A 23,096-nucleotide genomic window follows, 5' to 3' on the forward strand; every position below is an offset into this window, starting at 1 on the left:
AAATCACCAAAATGATTCCCGGGCGCGGCCACCGCTGCTGCTCACTGCTCCCCTCACCTCCCAGGGGGTGGACAAGGGGATGGGTCAAATGCAGAGCTTAATTTCACCACACCTAGTGTGTGTTTGACAATCATTGGTACTTTAACTTTTAACTGTTGCATAATGAAGCGATTATTTCTTTCTTTTTTTGAAATGGTAAATGGGTTATACTTGTATAGTGCTTTTTTACCTTCAAGGTACTCAAAGCGCTTTGACACTATTTCCACATTCACCCATTCACACACACATTCACACACTGATGGCGGGAGCTGCCATGCAAGGCGCTAACCACGTCCCATCAGGAGCAAGGGTGAAGTGTCTTGCTCAAGGACACAACGGACGTGACAAGGTTGGTAGAAGGTGGGGATTGAACCAGGAACCCTCAGGTTGCTGGCACGGCCACTCTCCCAACCGCGCCACGCCGTCCCCAAAATAGTTTCTGTCTCACATTCCAAGAGGGAATTTGGGGGAAAAAAGCATTCATCAAGTCAGGTCAGTGGTATCAATTTGTGTTATTGGATTTTATCTTTCAGTCCTATGGAGCATACGTTTCTGACATTACATGGCATAATGGAGGCGGCATAAATCCACAGGACATTTCAGACAGCATTGTTACAAAAACAATACCACCAGTGAAGCAGAATAATTGTAAAAAATATGTCAGGTCACATTATGAGGATTACATGATACGTTCATGAAAACATTTACCATCAACACAAGCATAATGCCATTTTTAACATTACTATTAATACATACAACAGGATTTACCTGGTTGAGAAAACTTTCGAATTCCATTTATTTTCTGTTATGTAAGCTTTTAATCAGACTAATTCCAAATAGTGAAACACTTGCTACACCCAAGAGACTTTGGATCTCTTCTTTGAGGATGTACAATTTGAGTCAACGAATATGGCAGATAATCTAACAAGAGTATCTGGACGTGCATGTGATGAATTGGATTTGTGCAAAAGATGTGAAATTGTTGTCACACCAGCACACTGCTCTGCATTTTCCCTTTGCTGGAATGATGAAGATGGAGCTGTTAAACTGTGGGAAGAAACCAATGCATAATAATAATAACATGCCAGAATAATATTATTATGAACTCATTTGGAGAAAGGCAACATATACAGGCGACAACACTTTTTATTCTGATAGATTTGGGTTAGATCTGTCACCTTAAAGCAGGGGTGTCCAAACTTTTTCCACTGAGGGCCCACACTAAAAAACCTAAGAATGTGGGGGTCCTTGGATATATGTTTTCAAAGCCAATACAATATATAGATTTTTTTCAAATAAAAAAAGAGCCTGCATTTCAGCTTTTAGTTTTAGTAGAAATCGGGCCGATATGAGGAATTATGATGTTATACCAATAAATCCGATTGTGCTCCTTTTCTCCTGGCCGCCTGTCCTAAACTTCCCCTGAGCTCATTGTAAACAAACATGGCGTCGATCATAAAGAACTCATTCACTGTTTCAGAGGAAGACATTACGCGTGCTATTTGCACCAAATGTTCTGCAAACATTTCGCAAGGAGGGAAAAAAACATTGCACCTCAACACATCAAACCTTATCAGCCAACTGGAACGCCAGCATCGCTACCATAGTGTTTTGAAACCAAGATCCCTGCAGCTAAAGAAGCTTCCTCGTATCCAGCCACAAAGAAATATGTGCACAAACTACTGTTAAATCTATATATAAAAAACAATAACAAAAGAAGCAGGAGTTATCTTTTTTTTTTTTTTATCGTGTTCTGTTTGTGTTGTGGTGTGCTTGCTCGTTTCTCTTGTGTTATATTTTAACCTGCCCATTGTACAGCACTTTGGCTACCCCTGTGGTAAATTTTAAATGTGCTTTATAAATAAAGTGGCTTTGATTTGATTTGATTGATCTGTATCAGTATCAGCTTGTGAAATAACAACTTTTGCGGGCCATTACAAAAAATTCTGCAGGCCACAAATGGCCCGCGGGCCACACTTTGGACACCCCTGCCGTAAAGTATGTCAGTGTTCCCATCACACTTACTGTGCAGTAGCCGCTTCTTGTTTTGACAGACTTTGCCTCTCATTGATTGGATAGGAGCGAAAGAACATCATCCCTATCAACAGTAGAGCGACGGGAACAGGCGAAAATAGCATGATTAGAGCCGTCACCACTCCGTCGCCATGGTGACACGCGCCAGCCCTGTATCCCACAAATCTGCAGCAGCCAATAAAAGAAAGGGGTGGTCCGGCATTGGTGCCCACAAACATACCAAGTGCATGAAGTGGATGGAGGAGTGACTCACTGCAAAGTCATGGTGGAGAGTCCAATGGCGAGGCCTCCTGCCAGCTTATTGCAGAAGGCGTAGCAGGAGAAAAACAGCGGCTCCAGGTCTTTACAGGAGGGATGCGTTAAGGCAAAGTCCTCAACCACATCAAGGAGCATGGACCTCTCATAGACACACAAAAAGCTGACATTTAACACTTCAAGAGGAGAGCGCAGTTGGATTGATCTTCACTCTCTAGAATCTGTGGATGAGTCATGTTGTCAGCGTGGAGTTCTGACTCAGACAAACCGTGACAGCAGCCTTCCGGGGGACTTTGTATTCCAGTGGAACGCTGACTCACCATGGTAACAAAAATATTGTCGCCACACTGAATCCCATCAGGACGCACATTATCATGAAAACAGGGAGGTTGCTGGGGACACAGGCGACTATGATTGATGCTGGGATGAATAGCTGAGAGAAAAATAGGACGCACAGTTTAGGAAACTCAGTGTTCTTCGGTCTTTAGATCAGTGGTTCCAAACTGGTTTGTCTGCAGGACCCATCATGAACCCTTAGCGATAACCCAAATTAGTCATCCCTAACACAGAGTGTTTCAAGTATCAACTTCCAAAGGTCTTAGTCATTTTTAAGATTAAAGTTTACTGCTAATAAAAAACGGGTACAAGCGGCCGAAATGAGTTTCCTCCGCCGGGTGGCGGGGCTCTCCCTTAGAGATAGGGTGAGAAGCTCTGCCATCCGGGGGGAGCTCAAAGTAAAGCCGCTGCTCCTCCACATCGAGAGGAGTCAGATGAGGTGGTTCGGGCATCTGGTCAGGATGCCACCCGAACGCCTCCCTAGGGAGGTGTTTAGGGCACGTCCGACCGGTAGGAGGCCGCGGGGAAGACCCAGGACACGTTGGGAAGACTATGTCTCCCGGCTGGCCTGGGAACGCCTCGGGATCCCCCGGGAGGAGCTGGACGAAGTGGCTGGGGAGAGGGAAGTCTGGGTTTCCCTGCTTAGGCTGCTGCCCCCGCGACCCGACTTCGGATAAGCGGAAGAAGATGGATAGATGGATGGCTAATAAAAAACATTAAATTCAGTATTTTGTAAAATGTGAAACATTTTCAAAAACTAAATAATATTGAAAACTACAGTGGTAAACCTCAATTTACAGTAAGCGTAACTCAACTTAAAATTGTTTTGAGATAAGAGCAGTCTATTGGCTAGTTGTTATGGTTTAGGTTGCGAGCAAAAATTTGAGTTACAAGAATAGGTGGCGACTTGTCCAAGGTGTACTCCGCCTTCCGCCCAAATGCAGCTGAGATAGGCTCCAGCACCCCCCGCTACCCCTAAAAGGGACAAGCGGTAGAAAATGGATGGATGGAATCCCCACCATTACTTGACAGTGCGGAGGAGAAGCTGATATTCATTGAATTGTAATAGGAAATTATCGGAAACATGACAGAGCGTGCAGCCAACTTGGTGAAGCAGTTTGAGTGGATCATTTCTATTCTGCACCATACCGAAGAAAAATTAGTCTAACCACAGCTCAGAGTGTTAAAATAATATCCAAACGGCAGACATTTATCCATGAAAATATGGAGAAGCTGCTGATTTTTTGACGGAGAAGCAGCTCGCAGGAGATACCGAAGAAGTCCACTCTTCAAGGTAAATGTTGTACTTTATTATTACTTCATAAAACTACTATAGTTGTTTGTAGTACGTTTTATTGTATTGTTGTTGTTTTTTTTTTACAATATTTCTTATCTAAAAGTTAATTTTGTCTTTTTAAAAGGCATGTCACATGTTAAAATTGTGCCTTTTAGAGGTGGGGTGGGGGGGACAATCAACAATTAAATTGATTTCAATAAATTTTAATATGAGAGTAAGGGACAATGGTTATAGATAAAAGTTTTTTGAGTTAAGAGCTCCACCACATAACCAATTAAGCTCGTAAGTCGAGGTAGTAATGTACACGGTTCACTATGGAAGTAAAATTGTAGCAAATGCATATCTCAATCTCTGTGTGTGTAACCAAATCCGTGTGTCCGTGTTCTAACTTGTGTTTCTGTGTTCACTATTGTGTATGTAAAAAAATAAATAAAAAAATCTTTGTCCGTGTCAAACTTTGTGAGAAGCAGGAACTTTTCAGCAGTGCAATGTGTGATTTTAAACTAATAGCAACAGTCACTGTATGAAAAGAGACATGTGTTGATCAGGTTATTATGGATAGAATAATATATATATATATAGAATAGAAGTACGGTATTGCCTTGTCAACAGTTTCAAACAATGTTGTGGTTTTTGTCGTTATTTTGCAGTACAGTAGTGACCAAATTAATGATGTGAGTATTTCAAGTAAAAAGTATCAGTCTGGTGTCGACTATCAGCATCACCCACTATTCAATGGGAAGCTAACTTCAGCCTGGTTAACATCACTGGGTTCTAGGCACCGTCTAGTAGTGAGCATAGGCAAAGCAAAGGTGAAGATAGAGACCAATCTTTTCTACACGTACAGATTGCTGCATGTGCAGATCTGCCACGATACAAGTGCAGCAAAAGTCAGGACAAAAAGAAAGTTCCTGCTTTACACAGAGTTAAACACGGGCACAGAGATTTTTTTTACACACACAAATCCAAACAGACACACAAATTACAATGCGGACACGTGAATCTGATTACACACTCAGATTGAGATACACATTTGCAAATTGTTTTGCTACAATAATACTTCCATAGTTAACACTAAAATACTTTCTGAGCCTTTAATCAGTCTATTTGTCTTAATTGAACTCCTGAAATCAAATAACTTTTTGATAAAATTTTAATTTATCACGATGCCCCAGCAGGAACAGCTCCCAAACAAACGACTCTGCGAACTGTTTTTCATCGTTCACTTAAAGGAGCCATATGTAAGAATTTCATGTCAGGTCATCATTATATGGCCCTGATATGTCAAAAGGCATTAATAAATCATGTTCTTTTCGAATACCTCTATAACTGATAACGGTAGTTCAGCCAGGATTTGCTCATTTCAAATTACAGAATTACAGCCCCTGTTTTCATTTCGATGCCCCGCCCTCCACTGTCTAACCAATTAGAAAGTATGCGAGTGTGTCACATCCAGGTTGCCAGTTACCAGTTACGCACCGCCCTCTTCATCGACCTACTGCCACGGGTAAAGTTACTAAACATGTCAGACCTTAGTAAATCTAAAAGGCGTCGTTACGATTCTGAACTTATTCATGACAAAGCCAGGAACAAAACGAGGATTTGTATCAGGGATGCCTTTGAAAGATGGAGACGATTGAAAGCGGAAAATATTTTTTCATCTCACGCCAAACTTGCTAATTTCCTCTTTGATAGGTAAGTCAGGCTTTTACGTTTTCTTATTACTTGTAATAAATGGAAACGGACATTTTGTATGTAAACTATTTTGTCCAATACAGTCTATGATCTTGTCTAACAAAGCTAGTATGTTCGTGCAACGAATGCTTAGGAGCGAAGCACCATCACACTAGTGTAGCTTAGCATGCTAGCCCGGTCAATGACACATCGACATATAGGCTAACGGGGGAAATAAATGTTCGTTATCCTGTATGTCCATGTGTCATCCAACTGACAGGGCAAAATATATTTTGGACAAATAAAACCTATGTGGATATGGGTAGTGTCAGTGCCTATTTTGTTCTCAATATGCTGAGGAAATGCGTTCCAACATAAGCACGGCTAATTGCGGTTTCTGGTACTGTATGTGCATCAGGCCCATATGGGGTGGTATTTGCTTGGCACAATATAATGCATTACATGTAATGATTTTCTACTTTGTGTATTGACATAGTAGTAGGATATATGATTTATGCGTAACGTGGTTTATGCGTAACGTGTGTTGGCTCATAGAATCGCACTCCGCATGGAAATATGTTGATGTGCGTACATGGAAGAGAATGCAGTGAGTCAGGTTGGATGCAACATGCTGAACAAAATGTGGCGGTAATTTTACTGTTGGCCTTGGCTTGCCATCAAAGTAGGACTATGCGATATATAATCTATATTATATATTATTATATATAATTATTTTGATGGTGGTCCGTGCGGTCAAACTAGACATTTTAGCAGGGTAATGCCAACAATCTGTCCCGCCTCCCGACGAAAATATTGCTGCGTAACTTTACAAATACATTTGGCTAATCGACATTAGTAAAATGTGGCGTAATTACTTAGTAAACCATCTTGCAAGAAGCATAAACAAGAGAAACCTACAGTGTAGGACTCGTCGATTGCCATTTGAAGTTCCTTGGAGTAGGATTCGGATTCGGCTGCATATCTGGCAACCTCAGTCATGGAGAGTGGGAGGGGACTACAGAATTTTGACTGTGATTGCAGTACCATTTCTGGCCACATTACTAAATATGGCACCTTTAAAAGAGCCGTACAAGCCGACTCGTCACATCTCTACCAGGCAGTGGGTTGCGACACACCAGTCAAGAAGCACTGCTTTAGATGGCATTCCTTACTGAGAACCCGATGAAGACCGTGGCCTTTTTTCCAATTCTCAGGAGAACCACTTGCCATAGAGGAACTGCTACTGATGCAGAAACCTGCAAAATGTGTGTTTTAGGCGATATCTATGGAATTTTGCCCATCATTTACAATTCTTGTGAGACAAGAAAACATATATATTTCCCTTTTCTTTGCGTTTTAAATCTAAAAAAAATAGTTAAAAAAAAAATAAACTGAGTAGTGAGGGTTGTTCTGAATTTAGCATCTCAAGAAAGATACGACCGTCCCATCAGTCGGCATCCCAGTGAGAGAACATTGTAAGTCACAAGTTTATGTTCTAAAGTACTACATGACAAGGCTCCAAGGCTCTCATGTAGTCTGCCAGTAGAGGTAGCTTAAAGTGAGCAAAATACTGTAAATATTACATGTTATCACATCTATCTGTATATATGTTACTACATTATATAAATACTTCCAGCATGTACTGTATATGAAACAGTGTTGGGTGGTTTTTAAGGCTCCTTTCTTAGCCACCTCTTACTAGCAGTTTTTTTTTTTGAATCAAAATGCACAGAAAAGAGAAAGAAGTGTTTTCTGTTCTCACATAAGGATTGTGAATGCTGGGCAAAATTCCACAAAAAAGTAAAGTTCTCTTGTGCAGTCAAATTAAATATGAATTATTTCCAACTAGAAATACTCACCAGTAAAACCAGTAGGAGGTGTTGGAATTGATCTCCGAGATTCGCTGCATGACTGCAAAACAGGGCAAAATTTCCCAAGGATGTCTAAGAAAACAAACATGCAGAAGTCTGATGCTTGAATGAACAAAAACATTTAGAAAAATGCAACAAAAATGCACAACAAAACCAGAGAATGATGCCAAATATTTGCATGTTTCTTCAGAAAATAAGGTGGACCTGAAATGCAAAAGCGCTGAACACAAATCCAAGCACCAGACGTCGGTAAGCAATGTGACAAATCAGCATCTTCAGTGAGTTTGTAAAAGATGGCCGTACTTTGTCACTGGAGCTCACGGGGCCTGCAATGAAATATGACAAAAAAAACACCATAAACCAGGGGCCCGCCACCCTTTTTTGTATGGCCTGCGACCTATTAAAAAAGACAAGATTGAATTGGATCAGAACATTGCATCAAAATGCAACATGTGTATACATTTCTTGCAAGAAATGGCTAAAGCTCTCAAAAAAGTTTTAGTACAAGTTATTTAGTTAAAAGAAGAATATTAATCAATAATAATAATTCTAAATTAAATATCTTTAATAATACTACTACTAATAATAATAAATATAGATTATATGTTACACTAATTTGCTTTGTTACACTGTAAGACAAAGTCAGTAGATTTTACGCTAAAATATGGCAGCTCAGTCGCTAGAATTTTACTGTAAAAATAAAAGTGGTGCTCTTTTTCCATTTACAGTAATGCAGTGTAAAAACAATGACCATAGATTTTATGAGGGGAAATGGCAGCTCGGAAGCCAGAATTTTAACAGTGCTACTGTTTTTTAATTTACAGTAATTCGGTGTAAAAACCACTATAAATCTTACGATAAAAATTCCGTCAACTGAGCTGCCAGTTTTTTTACTGTAAAATTTACCCTTTTTTTTTTTTACAGTGTACTTGTAACACACCATTCAGATGTGGATGGTTTGTTTAGATAGTTTAGCATATATTCAAAGACCTACAATATCAGGGCCACATCACAATTTTGAAGGCTGCTTGTAACAGTGCATTAATGATAGTCTTGTTACACAACTTGCACAGGCAACTGTTTTTGATGATTATATTTTTTACTAAGCAATTGATGGATATCTTGCTTTTAAATGGTAAGTCAATGTGACAAGCAGATATTCAAGTATTTATTGGTGCTAACCACAAATAAAATGCTTGTAACATCTTGTTGCATGATCAGGTAATATTAAAGTGTAGAACATGTGCAATCTTGTTGCATGATCAGGTAATATTAAAGTGTAGAACATGTGCAATTGCATGCAGTACGACTTTGAAATACGTTTAGTCAGAAAATGCTTTAGTATTTCCAGCCTTTCGCAGACCACATAAAATGACATAGGAGACCAGATCTGGCTCCCAGTTTGACACCTGTTACCTACATGGTATAGGTTTTAGTATCTTTAAAATGTACAACATGTATCAAAGTGTCCCTAGCATCCTTCAATTTATCTACACGGCCCTTGCTATAAAACCCCCTGCCATGAATGCAGTAATTATAGCAGGGGAATGTATTTAAACCCAAATGGGGACAGGATGTTAACTGGAAGCATGAGATAATTGGAGAGAAACTGTTGTTTTGGAAATTTTAAACTATTTATATTATGTGCTATTTTTTCTTTGACCACGTGGCCATTTATCAGCAAGAATATTGCACAACACAGCAACAGAACCAATGTTGCAATATTGTGAAGGAGCAAGCAGGAATACCAGTGATGAGTTATTTGTCAATAACAGTACAGCAAGTGTAACATGCATGCGTTTCACATCAACAGCTACTCACACTATTGCCATTTTGTTGAGTTAGTAAAGAACTACATCACTAGGTTGCCTACAGCCACACCTGTAAGCCCTCTGTTTAGTGACCCGTTGGTAATTACTGGTTACTGTAGCCAACGGAACTGGAGACTATAGAAGACTTAGCAGTTAACCAAATAAATGTGTTCATTTGGAGTATTTACGAAAGAAGCTCCTCTCGACATCACTTTCTCTTCATAATGTGACATGATCCAATTACAAAATGTATCCTTTGTGTTGTAATTATAATAATAGGTTGATAAGGGAGCAACTCACCCTGCTGCTCTTTCACTCCCAAAAAGAGAACAAGGCTACAGATGAAAAACAGCCCTCCAATAACCATCGCGGAGGTCAGGAAAGCCTTTTGCTGTGGGGGATATAATACAAAGGGTAACTTTAACATGGGTACACTACAGTATCAGTCAAAGTATAGCATGCACTGTAAATACAAATAGATATAGCTGATTACAGTGTGCACACAGGAGGTCCGTGCTCCATATAAAAGGCACAACTGTGTCCAAAAGGGTGTACATTTGTCAAAACATGCACTCCTACGTTTTGCTATTTTCTCACAAATACACCACTGATATTACACCACAAAGTTGGACATCGTAAGTCGGATTGACTTGAAATTTCTCACTCAACACATTAGTACACGCAGGGCCAAGAGCAGAACTTAACATTGGGGCATTTGTCAACTTTGTTCTCACTCACTCACTCACTCACTCACTCATCCCATGGCCTAGGAGGCCATAGGGGTGTCATGGTGGATGCTTGGGCAGTCAGGGATCTCCAGCGCTCACGATCTTCTGCTGTTCGTAGCAGGGTTTGGAAGCTGCAGCCAGTCCATTCTTTGCTGTTGTCCATCCAGGCCTTTCTCTGCCTGCCTCGTCTCCGCTTCCCCTCTACTGTTCCCTGCAGGATGGTCTTTGACAGGGAGGTGTGCCTTGTGACGTGACCAAACCAGGTCAGCTTGCGACGTTTAACTGTTGAGAGTAGAGATTCCTGTTCGCCAGCATGGGTGGTAACTAAATGTCGAACATAATCATTTGTCCGGTGTTCACTGTATGATATATGTAGCATTCTTCTGTTAGACTTGCTTTCAAAGGACTGTATCCTGCGCTGAGTGTCCGCTGTGAGCGTCCAGCTCTCACAACCATAGAGTAGGTTGGAAAGAACAAGTGACTTGTAGAGTCTGACCTTCACCTGAAAGCTGATGGTATTGCTTTTCCAGATACTGGTCAGTCTTGTCATGGCTGATGTTGCTATGCCGATTCTTGCTCTGATCTCTTTTGTGGAGCTGCCATCTTCACTCATTAAGGACCCGAGGTACTTAAAGTCCTTTACTTCCTCCAGGGTTTGTCCATTCAATGTGATGTTTGGTGGTGGTAAGTGATTGTGACTGTTGACCAGGATCTTGCTCTTCTCTGCACTTATCTCCATTCCATAAGCTCTCGCAGCCTCCTCCAGTCTGGTGGTCAGTTCCTGGAGTTCCGCCTCACTTTTTCCCATAAGGTCAATGTCATCCGCGAAGCGAAGGTTGGAGACGGGTCTTCCTCCGATGGTAACGGAGGTGTGGAATTCTTGGAGTGCTTTTTCCATGATGTTCTCCAGGAAGACATTAAATAGGACAGGGGAGAGGAGACAGCCTTGGCATACACCAATATATGTTTTAAAAGGTTCTCCTATGCTGTTGCTGATGAGAACTGCACTGCTTGAGTCTGTATAAAGTGCTTGGATGACCTGAATGAGATTATTGTCGAAGTTGTAATTTCTGAGAACCTGCCATAGTCCTTCATGCCAGACACGGTCAAAGGCTTTTTTAAAGTCAATGAAGTTGTGGTATAAGTTGTGCTGGTGCTGAAGGTGCTTCTCAATCAGTAGTCTGACGTTGAAGATCTGTTTGGTGGTGCTCCGTTTTGGTCTGAATCCAGCCTGTTCCTCGGAAAGGAATTCCTCTGCCTTGTTCCTCAGTCTGTTCAGGATTATCCGCAGCATTACTTTGCTAGCATGACAGATGAGGCTGATGGTTCTGTAATTTTGGCACTGCCTTGAATTCTCTTTCTTGGGGAGAGGGATAATCAGAGATTGGGTCCATTTTTGGGGCCACTGCTTGGTTTCCCAAATCTTTTGGCAGATGTGTGTCAGTGCTATTATAATGCTTCGCCCCCCATGCTTCCAAAGCTCTGCTGGGACGTTATCGATGCCTGGTGATTTGCCGATTTTTAGGCTCTTTACTGCCTCGTCTACTTCAGCTTGCAGTATTGATGCATCCTCACATTCGCCACTGGGCTTCATGGCATTGGTTAGTATGGTGGGGTCTGGTGATATTGTATAGTTGTATAGTTCCTGGCAATACTCTGTCCACCGTTGGTTTATTTCTGCTTTCTCTGTTAGTGGAGATCCATGCTTGTCTTCTATTACTGTGGCTATAGGTTGTTGTTTCCTTGTCAGTTTCTTCAGCGTTGCGTAGGCTGCTTTACTGTTGCCCTGCCGTATCCCTGCATCTATGCTTTCACATTGTTCTGTGATCCACTTTTCTTTTGCTTCCCTCATCATTTTCCTGATGTTTCTGTTCACAGTGGTATGCTGCTTAGCTGCCTCTGGGTCATCCTTCTTTGTCTTTTTGAGGGCCCTTCTGAGGTCACATTGGTCTAGGATGTCATCAGTGATCCATGGTTTGTTTTTCTTCCTGTCCTTCCCTAGTACTTCAGTTTCTGATTCTATGATTGCTTTCTCCATGTTATCTGTCAGTGAGTCTATGTCTTGTACTAAGTTAAGTGTTGCAAATTTCCCTCCTATGTTTGCCTCAAATATTCCTGCAACCTGTGGGTCTTTAAGTTTGTCTAGACTAAATCTGATGCGTGGGTTAGTGTGTTTTTTTGGAGTCTTCAGTTTAAGTTTAAGCGTCATTAGTACCATATCGTGGTCACTACCAATGTCCGCACCAGGAAATGTTCTGGTTCGGGCTTTGTTGATGCTTGACTTGAACCTTTGTGGCGTGAGTATGTAGTCGATTTGGTTATGTATCTTTCCGTTTGGTGCATGCCACGTTGTTCTCCGAGAGGTTTTATGTGTAAACAGCGTATTGGCTACAGTGAGCTTATGGCTTTTAGCAAAGTCCAGAAGTCGCAGTCCTCTGTCGTTCGTTTCACCTAGCCCAAACCGCCCCGCTGTTCCTCCCCAGTGGTCGTATGCATCGGTACCTATTTTGGCATTCCAGTCTCCTTGGATGACTAGAAAGTCCTTCTTGGGAGTTTTCTTTATGGTTTTCTCTAGCTCCTCATAGAAGGTTTCAACTGCTTCATCATCATAATCTGTCGTTGGGGCATACACTTGAATGATGGTTAAATTCATGGGCCGCGCAGCGATTCGGATGCTGATGAGCCTGCTGGATATAGGTGTGCAGTTGATGACTGAGTTTATTTTGCTTTTGTTGACAATAAAACCAACTCCATGTTGATGTCTACAGTCCTCTCCGCTATACCATAGCTTGTGGCCTTCTTCTGTGGTAGTCTCACCACAGCTAGTCCACCTGACCTCAGCCAAACCAAGGATGTCCCATCGGTATCTGTCTAGTTCATGGGTCAGTTCCTTCACTTTCCCACAGGCATACAGTATGTGGACATTCCATGTTCCAATAATGGTGTCATTTTTTGAGAGGCTGGGTGTTGATGTTGTTGATCTTGTCCCAGTAGTAAACTTGTCACCCCCACCCCGGGGCAAGGCAGTGGGTAGCGCGGTCGTTGTTTTTCCGGGCCTCGACCGATCCGGCATGTAGATACCTGACTGTTTTTCCATCATGACATTTCATTAGGCAAATAAGCTTGGTGGTGCCTATCTCCTCTCCAAGCTCTTACCGGGGGTCCAACGACCCCCTGGCGACCCTTGTCTAGTTTAGCCTGCCGGTCGAAGCAGTTTACCGTGGTTTGGCCGCAGAAATTCTGCTACTTGGAGCCATAGACAAGAGCTGGGTGTTGGTGAGGACCAGTAAGGATTCAACCAGCACTGGTGCAACCGGCACCAGTAATCCAGCTGCGACCGTATCATCCTTAAAGGTAGTACCTCTCCCTTCCACCCCAACTTTGTTCTAATTCATCCTAAAGTTGTTTCCAAGACCACGGTTTGCGCACTGGGGCACAGTAATGCTGGGGAAAGAAAAGAGCCTTCCCCAAACTGTTGCCACAAAGTCACATTCATAAAGAATGTCTTGATATGCTGAATCATGTTCTGCATTTATATTGTTTAGCTGTTGTGGGTTTATTTTTCACAGTTTTTTGATTCCATCAACTTCATTTTGTGACTACTACAGATGGATCTTGACCGTGAGTTTTTTTTAAATGTGTTTATTTCTTCTTATCAATGAAATAATCATTGCTAACAGATATAAGATACAATTTGAACGTGATTAATTCACATTTCCACCAATGTATAATCTATCTGTGGTAAATATTCTCTTGAATTATAATTTCCTCTGGGTCATTTCATTGTGAACATTCCTTATCGCCATGCTTTGACGTCATTATTTGGAATTTTTTCTCACCTAAGAAACTTTGTGGTTCAAGATGGCGGCGCTTCAAGGCAGCAGCTTCTTGCGAGCGCTCCTGGAAGTGTAGACCGATTTGGCAAAAACACCCGTCAATTCAGTCAATTTCATGGCTGGCTCACAGCGTGTTCACTCCGTGATCACTTATGACCGACTTACGATTCTGGATGTGGAGAGATCGGGCCATTTTGGCTGAAAGATGCGTGTACGGTGGACCTACTCGCTAGCTTGGGAATTCTTCGCGAGCTACATCCAGCAGTGGCCTTTGAAGCAGTGGCGTCAACTACCAGCGGAGACCGTCAACGAAAGAGACGTAAGCGATGCGCTCGGAAGCAGAAGCGGGGGTGTCGGGCGGGGCTAACAACAAAGCTAAATGCGTTGTTGTTAGCGGGACTAACGAAAAAGCTAAATGCTAATCCACAAAGAAGCGCTAATGAGTCTGTTAAACTAGAACTAGCCAGTGCCAGGCTGGATAATCCCTGCACACATAGCAATTCTCTTAGAATAAAATACAACTCACATAATGTTTTTTCTGCGTCAGAGGTGGACATGCATTTTACTGAAGGTGGCAAACAATCTAAAAATTCCTGTCATATCAATTCCTAGATATGGTCGAAATTATTTAAAGTGCACTACGCATAATAAACGTAACATTATTAATATTGCTACTACGGATACTTTCAACAAAAACTCCTCAAAACAGCCCACTACCTATAATATGGGCTTTTTAAACATAAGGTCATTGTCTTCCAAAACGTTATTAGTTAATGAAGTCATTAGAGACAATAATCTTGATGTCGTTGGTCTAGCCGAGACCTGGCTCAAACCAGATGAATTTTTTGCGCTGGGTGAGGCGTCTCCTCCTGGCTATACGGGAACGCATATTGCCCGTCCCATTAAAAGGGGTGGGGGTGTTGCACTATTATACAACAAAAACTTTAGCCTTACCTCGGACCTAAATAATAAATATAACTCGTTTGAGGTGCTTACTGTGAGGTTTGTCACACCGCTGCCTCTGCACCTGGCTGTCATCTACCGCCCCCCAGGGCCCTATTCGGACTTTATCAATTAATTTTCAGAGTTCGTTGCTGATCTAGTGACGCACGCCGACAATATAATCATAATGGGAGACTTTAACATCCATATGAATACCACATCGGACCCTCCATGCGTGGCGCTCCAGACTATAATTGATAGCTGTGGTCTTACACAAATAATAAATGAACCCACGCATCGCAATGGTAATACGATAGATCTAGTGCTTGTCAGGGGTGTCACCACCTCTAAAGTTACGATACTCCCGTACACTAAAGTAATGTCCGATCATTACCTTATAAAATTCGAAGTTCTGACTCATTGTCAACAAACTAATAATAATAATAATAACTACTATAGCAGCTGCAACATTAATGCTGCCACAACGACGACTCTTACTGACCTACTGCCTTCGGTAATGGCACCATTCCCAAATTATGTGGGCTCTATTGATAACCTCACTAACAGCTTTAACGACGCCATGCGCGACACCATTGATAGTGTAGCACCGCTAAAGCTAAAAAGGGCCCCTAAAAGGTGTACCCCATGGTTTACAGAAGAAACTAAAGCCCAGAAATTATCATGTAGAAAGCTGGAACGCAAATGGCGTGCGACTAAACTTGAGGTTTTCCATCAAGCATGGAGTGATAGTTTAATAACTTATAAACGCATGCTTACCTCAGCTAAAGCTAAATATTACTCAAATCTCTAACCCAACAAGGGACTCCTCCCAGTAGCTCCACCCACTCAGCAGATGACTTTATGAATTTCTTTAATAAGAAAATTGAAGTCATTAGAAAAGAGATTAAAGACAATGCATCTCAGCTACAACTGGGTTCTATTAACACAAATACGACTGTATATACGACGGACATTGCCCTCCAAAATAGTTTCTCCCTCTTTGATGAAATAACATTGGAGGAATTGTTAAAATGTGTAAATGGGACAAAACAAACAACATGTTTACTTGACCCAATTCCTGGGAAACTTATCAAGGAGCTTTTTGTTTTATTAGGTCCATCAGTGTTAAATATTATAAACGTATCACTTTCCTCTGGCACTGTTCCCCTAGCATTCAAAAAAGCGGTTATTCATCCTCTACTCAAAAGACCTAACCTCGATCCTGACCTCATAGTGAACTACCGGCCGGTGTCCCACCTTCCGTTTATCTCGAAAATTCTCGAAAAAATTGTCGCACAACAGCTAAATGAACACTTAGCGTCTAACAATCTCTGTGAACCTTTTCAATCCGGTTTCAGGGCAAATCACTCTACAGAGACAGCCCTCGCAAAAATGACTAATGATCTATTGCTAACGATGGATTCTGATGCGTCATCTATGTTGCTGCTTCTTGATCTTAGCGCCGCTTTCGATACTGTTGATCATAATATTTTATTAGAGCGTATCAAAACGCGTATTGGGATGTCAGACTTAGCCTTATCTTGGTTTAACTCTTATCTTACTGACAGGACGCAGTGTGTCTCCCATAACAATGTGACCTCGGACTATGTTAAGGTAACGTGCGGAGTTCCCCAGGGTTCGGTTCTTGGCCCTGCACTCTTTAGTATTTACATGCTGCCGCTAGGTGACATCATACGCAAATACGGTGTTAGCTTTCACTGTTATGCGGATGACACCCAACTCTACATGCCCCTAAAGTTGACCAACACGCCGGATTGTAGTCAGCTGGAGGCGTGTCTTAATGAAATTAAACAATGGATGTCCGCTAACTTTTTGCAACTCAACGCTAAGAAAACGGAAATGCTGATTATCGGTCCTGCTCAACACCGACATCTATTTAATAATACCACCTTAACATTTGACAACCAAACAATTAAACAAGGCGACTCGGTAAAGAATCTGGGTATTATCTTCGACCCAACTCTCTCGTTTGAGTCACACATTAAGAGTGTTACTGAAACGGCCTTCTTTCATCTCCGTAATATCGCTAAAATTCGTTCCATTTTGTTCACAAGCGATGCTGAGATCATTATCCATGCGTTCGTTACATCTCGTCTCGATTACTGTAACGTTTTATTTTTGGGCCTCCCTATGTCTAGCATTAAAAGATTACAGATGGTACAAAATGCGGCTTCTAGACTTTTGACAAAAACAAGAAAGTTTGATCATATTACGCCTATACTGGCTCACTTGCACTGGCTTCCTGTGCACCTAAGATGCGACTTTAAGGTTTTACTACTTACGTATAAAATACTACACGGTCAAGCTCCTGCCTATCTTGCCGATTGTATTGTACCATATGTCCCTGCAAGAAATCTGCGTTCAAAGAACCCCGGGCTTATTAGTGATTCCCAGAGCCCAAAAAAAGTCTGCGGGCTATAGAGCGTTTTCTATTCGGGCTCCAATACTATGGAATGCCCTCCCGGTAAAAGTTAGAGATGCTACCTCAGTAGAAGCATTTAAGTCTCATCTTAAAACTCATTTGTATACTCTAGCCTTTAAATAGACTCCCTTTTTAGACCAGTTGATCTGCCGTTTCTTTTCTTTTCTTTTCTACTCTGCTCCGGGGTGGACCGCTAGCCTGTTCATCGGATGGGGACATCTCTACGCTGCTGACCCGTCTCCGCTCGGGATGGTTCCTGCTGGCCCCACCATGGACTGGACTTTCGCTGATGTGTTGGACTTTCACAATATTATGTCAGACCCACTCGACATCCATTGCTTTCGGTCTCCCCTAGAGGGGGGGGGGGGGGGGGGGGTTACCCACATATGCGGTCCTCTCCAAGGTTTCTCATAGTCATTCACATTGACGTCCCACTGGGGTGCGTTTTCCTTGCCCGTATGTGGGCTTTGTACCGAGGATGTCGTTGTGGCTTGTACAGCCCTTTGAGACACTTGTGATTTAGGGCTATATAAATAAACATTGATTGATTGATTGAATAAAAACTATACAGGCCAGAAATAACCTCCATGCAAATCAACTCTAGTGGAAAATGTTCCACGCAAGCATATTTAAAAAATATAGGGAAAAATACCCTACAAATATCATATCAATGCATCACAACATAAATAAAACAAAAATAAAAATGAGCACAGTAAATTAATATGAATTCATAATTGTGGTATGTGTACACCTAAACTAGGCTACTTAACAAATGCATACCAAAAACAATGAACCAGGAAAGTGCATCCAAATGTTCCTATGCTTCTTTTGGCTTTGGCTCATTTTGTAGAGTTTTTTTTCAGTGACTCCAGTCCAATCAGGTGGCTTAAAAATGGCTCCCAAACAAACAACTGCGAATCGGTTCTCGTCGCTCACTTGAAAGAGCAGTTTAAAAGACTCAACTCGTTAGGGGAACGTCACATTTCTAATGAGTACACTACACGCACTAACCACAATAAGCTTAGGACCCTAAACTACAGTGTAACAATATACCCCTGTGACTATTCCAACACAATGGCCACTGCTCAGATGGGAGTGTCCTCTAGTCAAGTGTTTTTCAACCTTTTTTGAGCAAAGGCACATTTTTTTTATTGAAAGAATTCTGAGGCACACAACCAGTAGAAATCTTAGAAAAATTAAACTCAGCAGCCGATATTGACAATTAAAAAGTCGTTCTCGCAATTGTTGGGTATGAATTTAAACCATAACCAACCATGCATCACTCTAGCTCTTGTCTCAAAGTAGGTGTACTGTCACGACCTGTCACATCACGCTGTGACTTATTTTGACTTTTTTGCTGTTGTCCTGTGTGTAGTGTTTTAGTTCTTGTCTTGCGCTCCTACTTTGGTGGCTTTTCCTCATTTGTTGGTATTTTCCTGTAGCAGTTTCATGTTTTCCTTGAACTCTATTCCCCGCACCTGCTTTGTTTTCGCAATCAAGGCTATTTAAGTTGTGCGGACGCTATCCTTCTTTGTCGGGACATTGTTGATTGTCATGTCATGTACAGATGTACTTTGTGGACGCCGTCCGCTCCACACACTGTAAGTCTTTGCTGTCGTCCGGCATTCTGTTTTTGTTTACTTTGCAGCCAGTTCAGTTTTAGTTTCATTTTGCATAGCCATCCCTAAGCTTCAATGCCTTTTCTTAGCGGCACTCGCCTTTTGTTTATTTTTGGTTTAAGCGTTAGATACCTTTTTACCTACACGCTGCCTCCCGCATATTGTGATCACGACAAACCATGTTCCCGACATCTACAAAGCAATTAGCTACCTGCTGCCACCTACTGATATGGAAGAGTATTACATGGTTACTCTGCCGAGTTCTAGACAGTACAGACACTCAACTATGGCACATTATTTGCAAATGATAATGACTGGTTTGTAAAAAATATTTTTAACCCAAATAGGTGAAAGTACTAAATTTCCCACGGCACACCAGACTGTATTTCACGGCACACTAGTGTGTGGTTGAAAAACACTGTTCTAGTCTACCGTTGCTTGAAGTGATGCAACATGCGGTGGAGACAAACTTGGGGGTCCATCTTGTTCTAGCTGCTCACAGGCATCCTGCTTTTCTGCATGGTACACCGCCACAACCTGACCCTGGATGACGGATGCTAACAGCATCGCTGTCATCTCCACGCTCATCCCTGCAAGTAGGAGAAGACAGAACATGCATTGAAGCATGCTTTGGATTTGGCTCCATATGTATGTGTTTGCAAGTTCTAAGTAGGTCTTTACTGTAGGCGGTGGCAGAGTCTCTGTCTCTCTGGTCTCCTCCCAGGAACATACTCAAAGAGAGATAGGGGACATTGTAGCCCTGGAAAAAAACGATAATGGGAGAGAAAACAACACACACAAATGGTAGAGATGGTGTGAAATGGTAGCCATGGTGACACAGCTAAGTGTGGTGAGGAGGTGATGGAGGGTGGGCGGAGTAAGTGGGCAGAGATAGATGACAAGGAGATGGCTGTCTCACACTCATGAGGGTCTCAAACAGGCAGGCAGCTGCAACAAACCACGTCGTCTTGAGAGACGTCTTAACTTGGGGAACAAACCACAGCAGCACGTAAGACAGAACACCAAATGGCGTGGAAAGAACCAGCCTGTGTAGGACAAACATGCATCTATCACTTCAACGCTCTTGTCATGCAAAGACGGTGCTTGATCTGTGCCCACCATGGAGTGAGTTTACCGATCGGCGTCCGCTTGCTGCGGCTCACCAGGTATCCGACCAGAGGGTCAGTCACTGCATCCCAGACCCGACTCACCAACAGAACCATGGAGGTGGAGAAGGCCTCCAGCTAGGAGAAGGCCACCACAAGAAGAACTGTGGGCTATTTCAGGTAGTCAGTTGTCGGTCCAGATATGTTTGGTTCGATGAGCACTCTAAAATATCTGCAAATGTTATTGTTTGATGCTCATGTGACCAGTCAATGATGTAGAAGTCTAATATACTGCAAAAGAAGGGACTCATAAAAACTGCTGAGAAATTAATTGACATACAATTACACAGGGCTAAAATAAATAACAATAGTAATATAAATACATTCTGACTAGAATAATGATAATTAATAGTTATATTATATGTTTCTCAAATAAACTGTCAATAACATCTAAGTGTATATGAAAATACAGCTTCACTACTTTATTCATAATTCTTGTGATTATGAAGCTTCTCTATGACTTTAGCTCCAAATGTATTCTTGGTTGAGTTTGTCATTACTGCCACAAGTGGTGAAAAGGTGTATTACAACTTAGTACCATTGCAACCCATACAGACCGCAGCTGAGAAACAGATATTTTTGGGTGAACCTGTAGGGAGCGCTCGGGCCGATATGGTTAAGAAACACTGCATTACAGTACACAATACAATAACTGTATCAAAGCAGCAATGAATATCGAATAATATCGGCTTGCATCTAAATTCTCAGATGAACTTTGATAAAAGCAGTTCTGCAGTGTGTTTGCTTGTGCGAAGTTGGACAGCCAGTTAACATCTAAATGTCCAATAAGCACACAAAGTTGCTTTTTTCTTGTCCATCCATCCATCCATCTTCTTCTGCTTATCTGATGTTGGGTCACGGGGGCAGCAGCCTAAGCAGGGAAGCCCAGACTTTCTTCTCCCCAGCCACTTCGTCCAGCTCTTCCCGGGGGATCCCGAGGCGTTCCCAGGCCAGCCGGGACACATAGTCTTCCCAACGTGTACTGGGTCTTCCCCTTGGCCTCCCTAGGGAGGCGTTCGGGTGGCATCCTGACCAGATGCCCGAACCACCTCATCTTTTTTCTTGTATTTTAGTAAAGTCATTTACAAAAACATGGTGGGCTATAGGCTTCTAGGAGCTTGCATCTACACAACAACTAAGCACACAATAGTACACAAGCTAGACATACGTAATAAGGGCTATTAAACAATACTGCAGTGTGAAACAACACATATGTCAATACAAACAAGTATCAAATAATTATACTTGCATATTACTTACATATACACTGTTTCCAAGTATTAGAAAGTACCCATTAACAAATGTGTCTGCATCGTTCAACTTACTGCAAAATAGCTTAACTTAATCACTGTGGCCACTGACTCTCGCCAAAAAACAAATTACCTCTCCACTTCAACTTAAAGACAGCATAAGTCCATTCCAGCTGGTTAATAATAAATAGGTTAATGTTTTTCGTTGTTCTCTGATGAAGTAATTTCACTTGATCAAACCTTTTTTAACATTGCACAATACAAAATAAAATATGTATGATTTGTACTGATAACGTATCTGATTGATATCCGCCAATACTCAGGGCTTCGATATCGGTATGGCATTGAAAGTGAAAGTTATATCGGGACACCACTATGATTTATATACCAGTATGTTAACTTTTGTTGTTGTAATTTTAATGTGTTTTTTTTTACCTGTGCAACATCCAGTAGAAAGATCTGTAGTGAGACACTAATGGCCACAGAGGTGAGCTGATTTGGGACACCTCCAGCAGCAAAACACAACTTCCTGGTCAGAGAAATCCCACTTGAAGACTTTCCAAAACAGAGAGAAGGTCAATGAAAATTGTTTGGTTAGACTTTCTGTAAAAACCATCCCCATATTAGGAAACATACTTCCTGCCGCATGCCGGATGAGGTCTTGTCTGGAAGTTCTAAAAACGGATTCTTCAATTTTTGGATACATTCCATCATGGCTCCTCACACGTCAACCCAAACAGATGCACTCTCTTTTTCTCTCTGAGCTTTACAATGGATGGTGTTTCACACCTGTGCTTGTTCTTAAGTCTTCAAATTGACACTGGAATCTGGTTGAACAACTCTTTTGAGGAAACTCGGCCCACCTCCTCACTTGGTGAAACGACTAGATCAGTTGTGTCCTAAGTGAGGTGCGGGGGCTATTTGCTGCCCGCAGCTCGAGTTTTGTTGGCCCGCAACATGTTGTCGTAAAAAAAAAAAAGAGTAATAATGTAAGCAAGAAGATGTGATATGAGAAAAAAATGTACACTAATAACTCAAACTTTGAGAAGTCACCATTTTGGTATTTTATTTTGTAGAAATAAAATGCTAAAAATTAACATATATCATTTTTAGTGACACACTATATTATTATTAGTGTTTTAACAATTTAAACTTTTTGTGATTACATCTTTTTTTTTTTTTTTCCGAGAATATGTTGCGGGCCAACAAAACTCGAGCTGCAGATCACAAATGGCCCTCACAATAAAAGTACCCTGTGTGACTTACAACACAACGCTGACACTAAGTTTTGTCTGTAATGTAGCAATTTTTTCCTTCTACAAAATAAAATAAAATATCAAAATAGCCTCAGCATAGTTTGACTTTTGGTTATGCGGCCAAAGTATGTAATCCCCAAATAAACATACATACTGTACATATGTACACTCATGCATACAGATACACATCACCTAAAACACAACACACCACGAGGCTTGATTTAGAACGTAACACTGTATTCTGCGGCTTTTTTAAATCATCCAATTATTTATCTAATTTATATATTGTTACATTTGAAATGACTGATGTTGAAACGTATTACTATTAATATTATTCCAATTATAGTGTAACAATGTTCATTGTCTATACAGTGTTATCGTCTACTTCACTAAACGTTTTTTTTTAAGAATACTGGTATCATATTTGCATATATTGTATCTAGTTCTGTCGTTTTGGTTGTCGCTCTGTTTCTTGTCCCCATGATTCCCCCTTTTTCTTCTTCTTTTCTTTCCTTTCCCCCCAGCTCCAGTCTGTTCGC

At 41.5% G+C, this 23,096-nt stretch overlaps 1 protein-coding gene across 1 annotated transcript; it reads right to left on the reverse strand.

Annotated features, from left to right (window-relative positions):
* Positions 1 to 637: 637 nt before the first annotated feature.
* On the reverse strand, positions 638 to 21,949 carry LOC133654363 (sodium-dependent lysophosphatidylcholine symporter 1-like). Its single transcript, XM_062054685.1, has 14 exons — positions 21,938 to 21,949; positions 21,737 to 21,856; positions 20,005 to 20,129; positions 19,805 to 19,931; positions 19,567 to 19,645; positions 19,318 to 19,475; positions 9,618 to 9,708; positions 7,711 to 7,832; positions 7,495 to 7,578; positions 6,808 to 6,891; positions 2,649 to 2,761; positions 2,327 to 2,470; positions 2,065 to 2,238; positions 638 to 1,086 (listed from the first exon to the last, which is right to left on the reverse strand). The coding sequence occupies exons 1-14, from the start codon at positions 21,947 to 21,949 to the stop codon at positions 891 to 893; spliced, it is 1,629 nt and encodes a 542-aa protein (XP_061910669.1). The 3' UTR covers positions 638 to 890.
* Between the last annotated feature and the right edge of the window lie 1,147 nt (positions 21,950 to 23,096).

This window comes from Entelurus aequoreus, linkage group LG07, assembly GCF_033978785.1.
Source record: "Entelurus aequoreus isolate RoL-2023_Sb linkage group LG07, RoL_Eaeq_v1.1, whole genome shotgun sequence".
Taxonomy (NCBI): Eukaryota; Metazoa; Chordata; class Actinopteri; order Syngnathiformes; family Syngnathidae; genus Entelurus; species Entelurus aequoreus.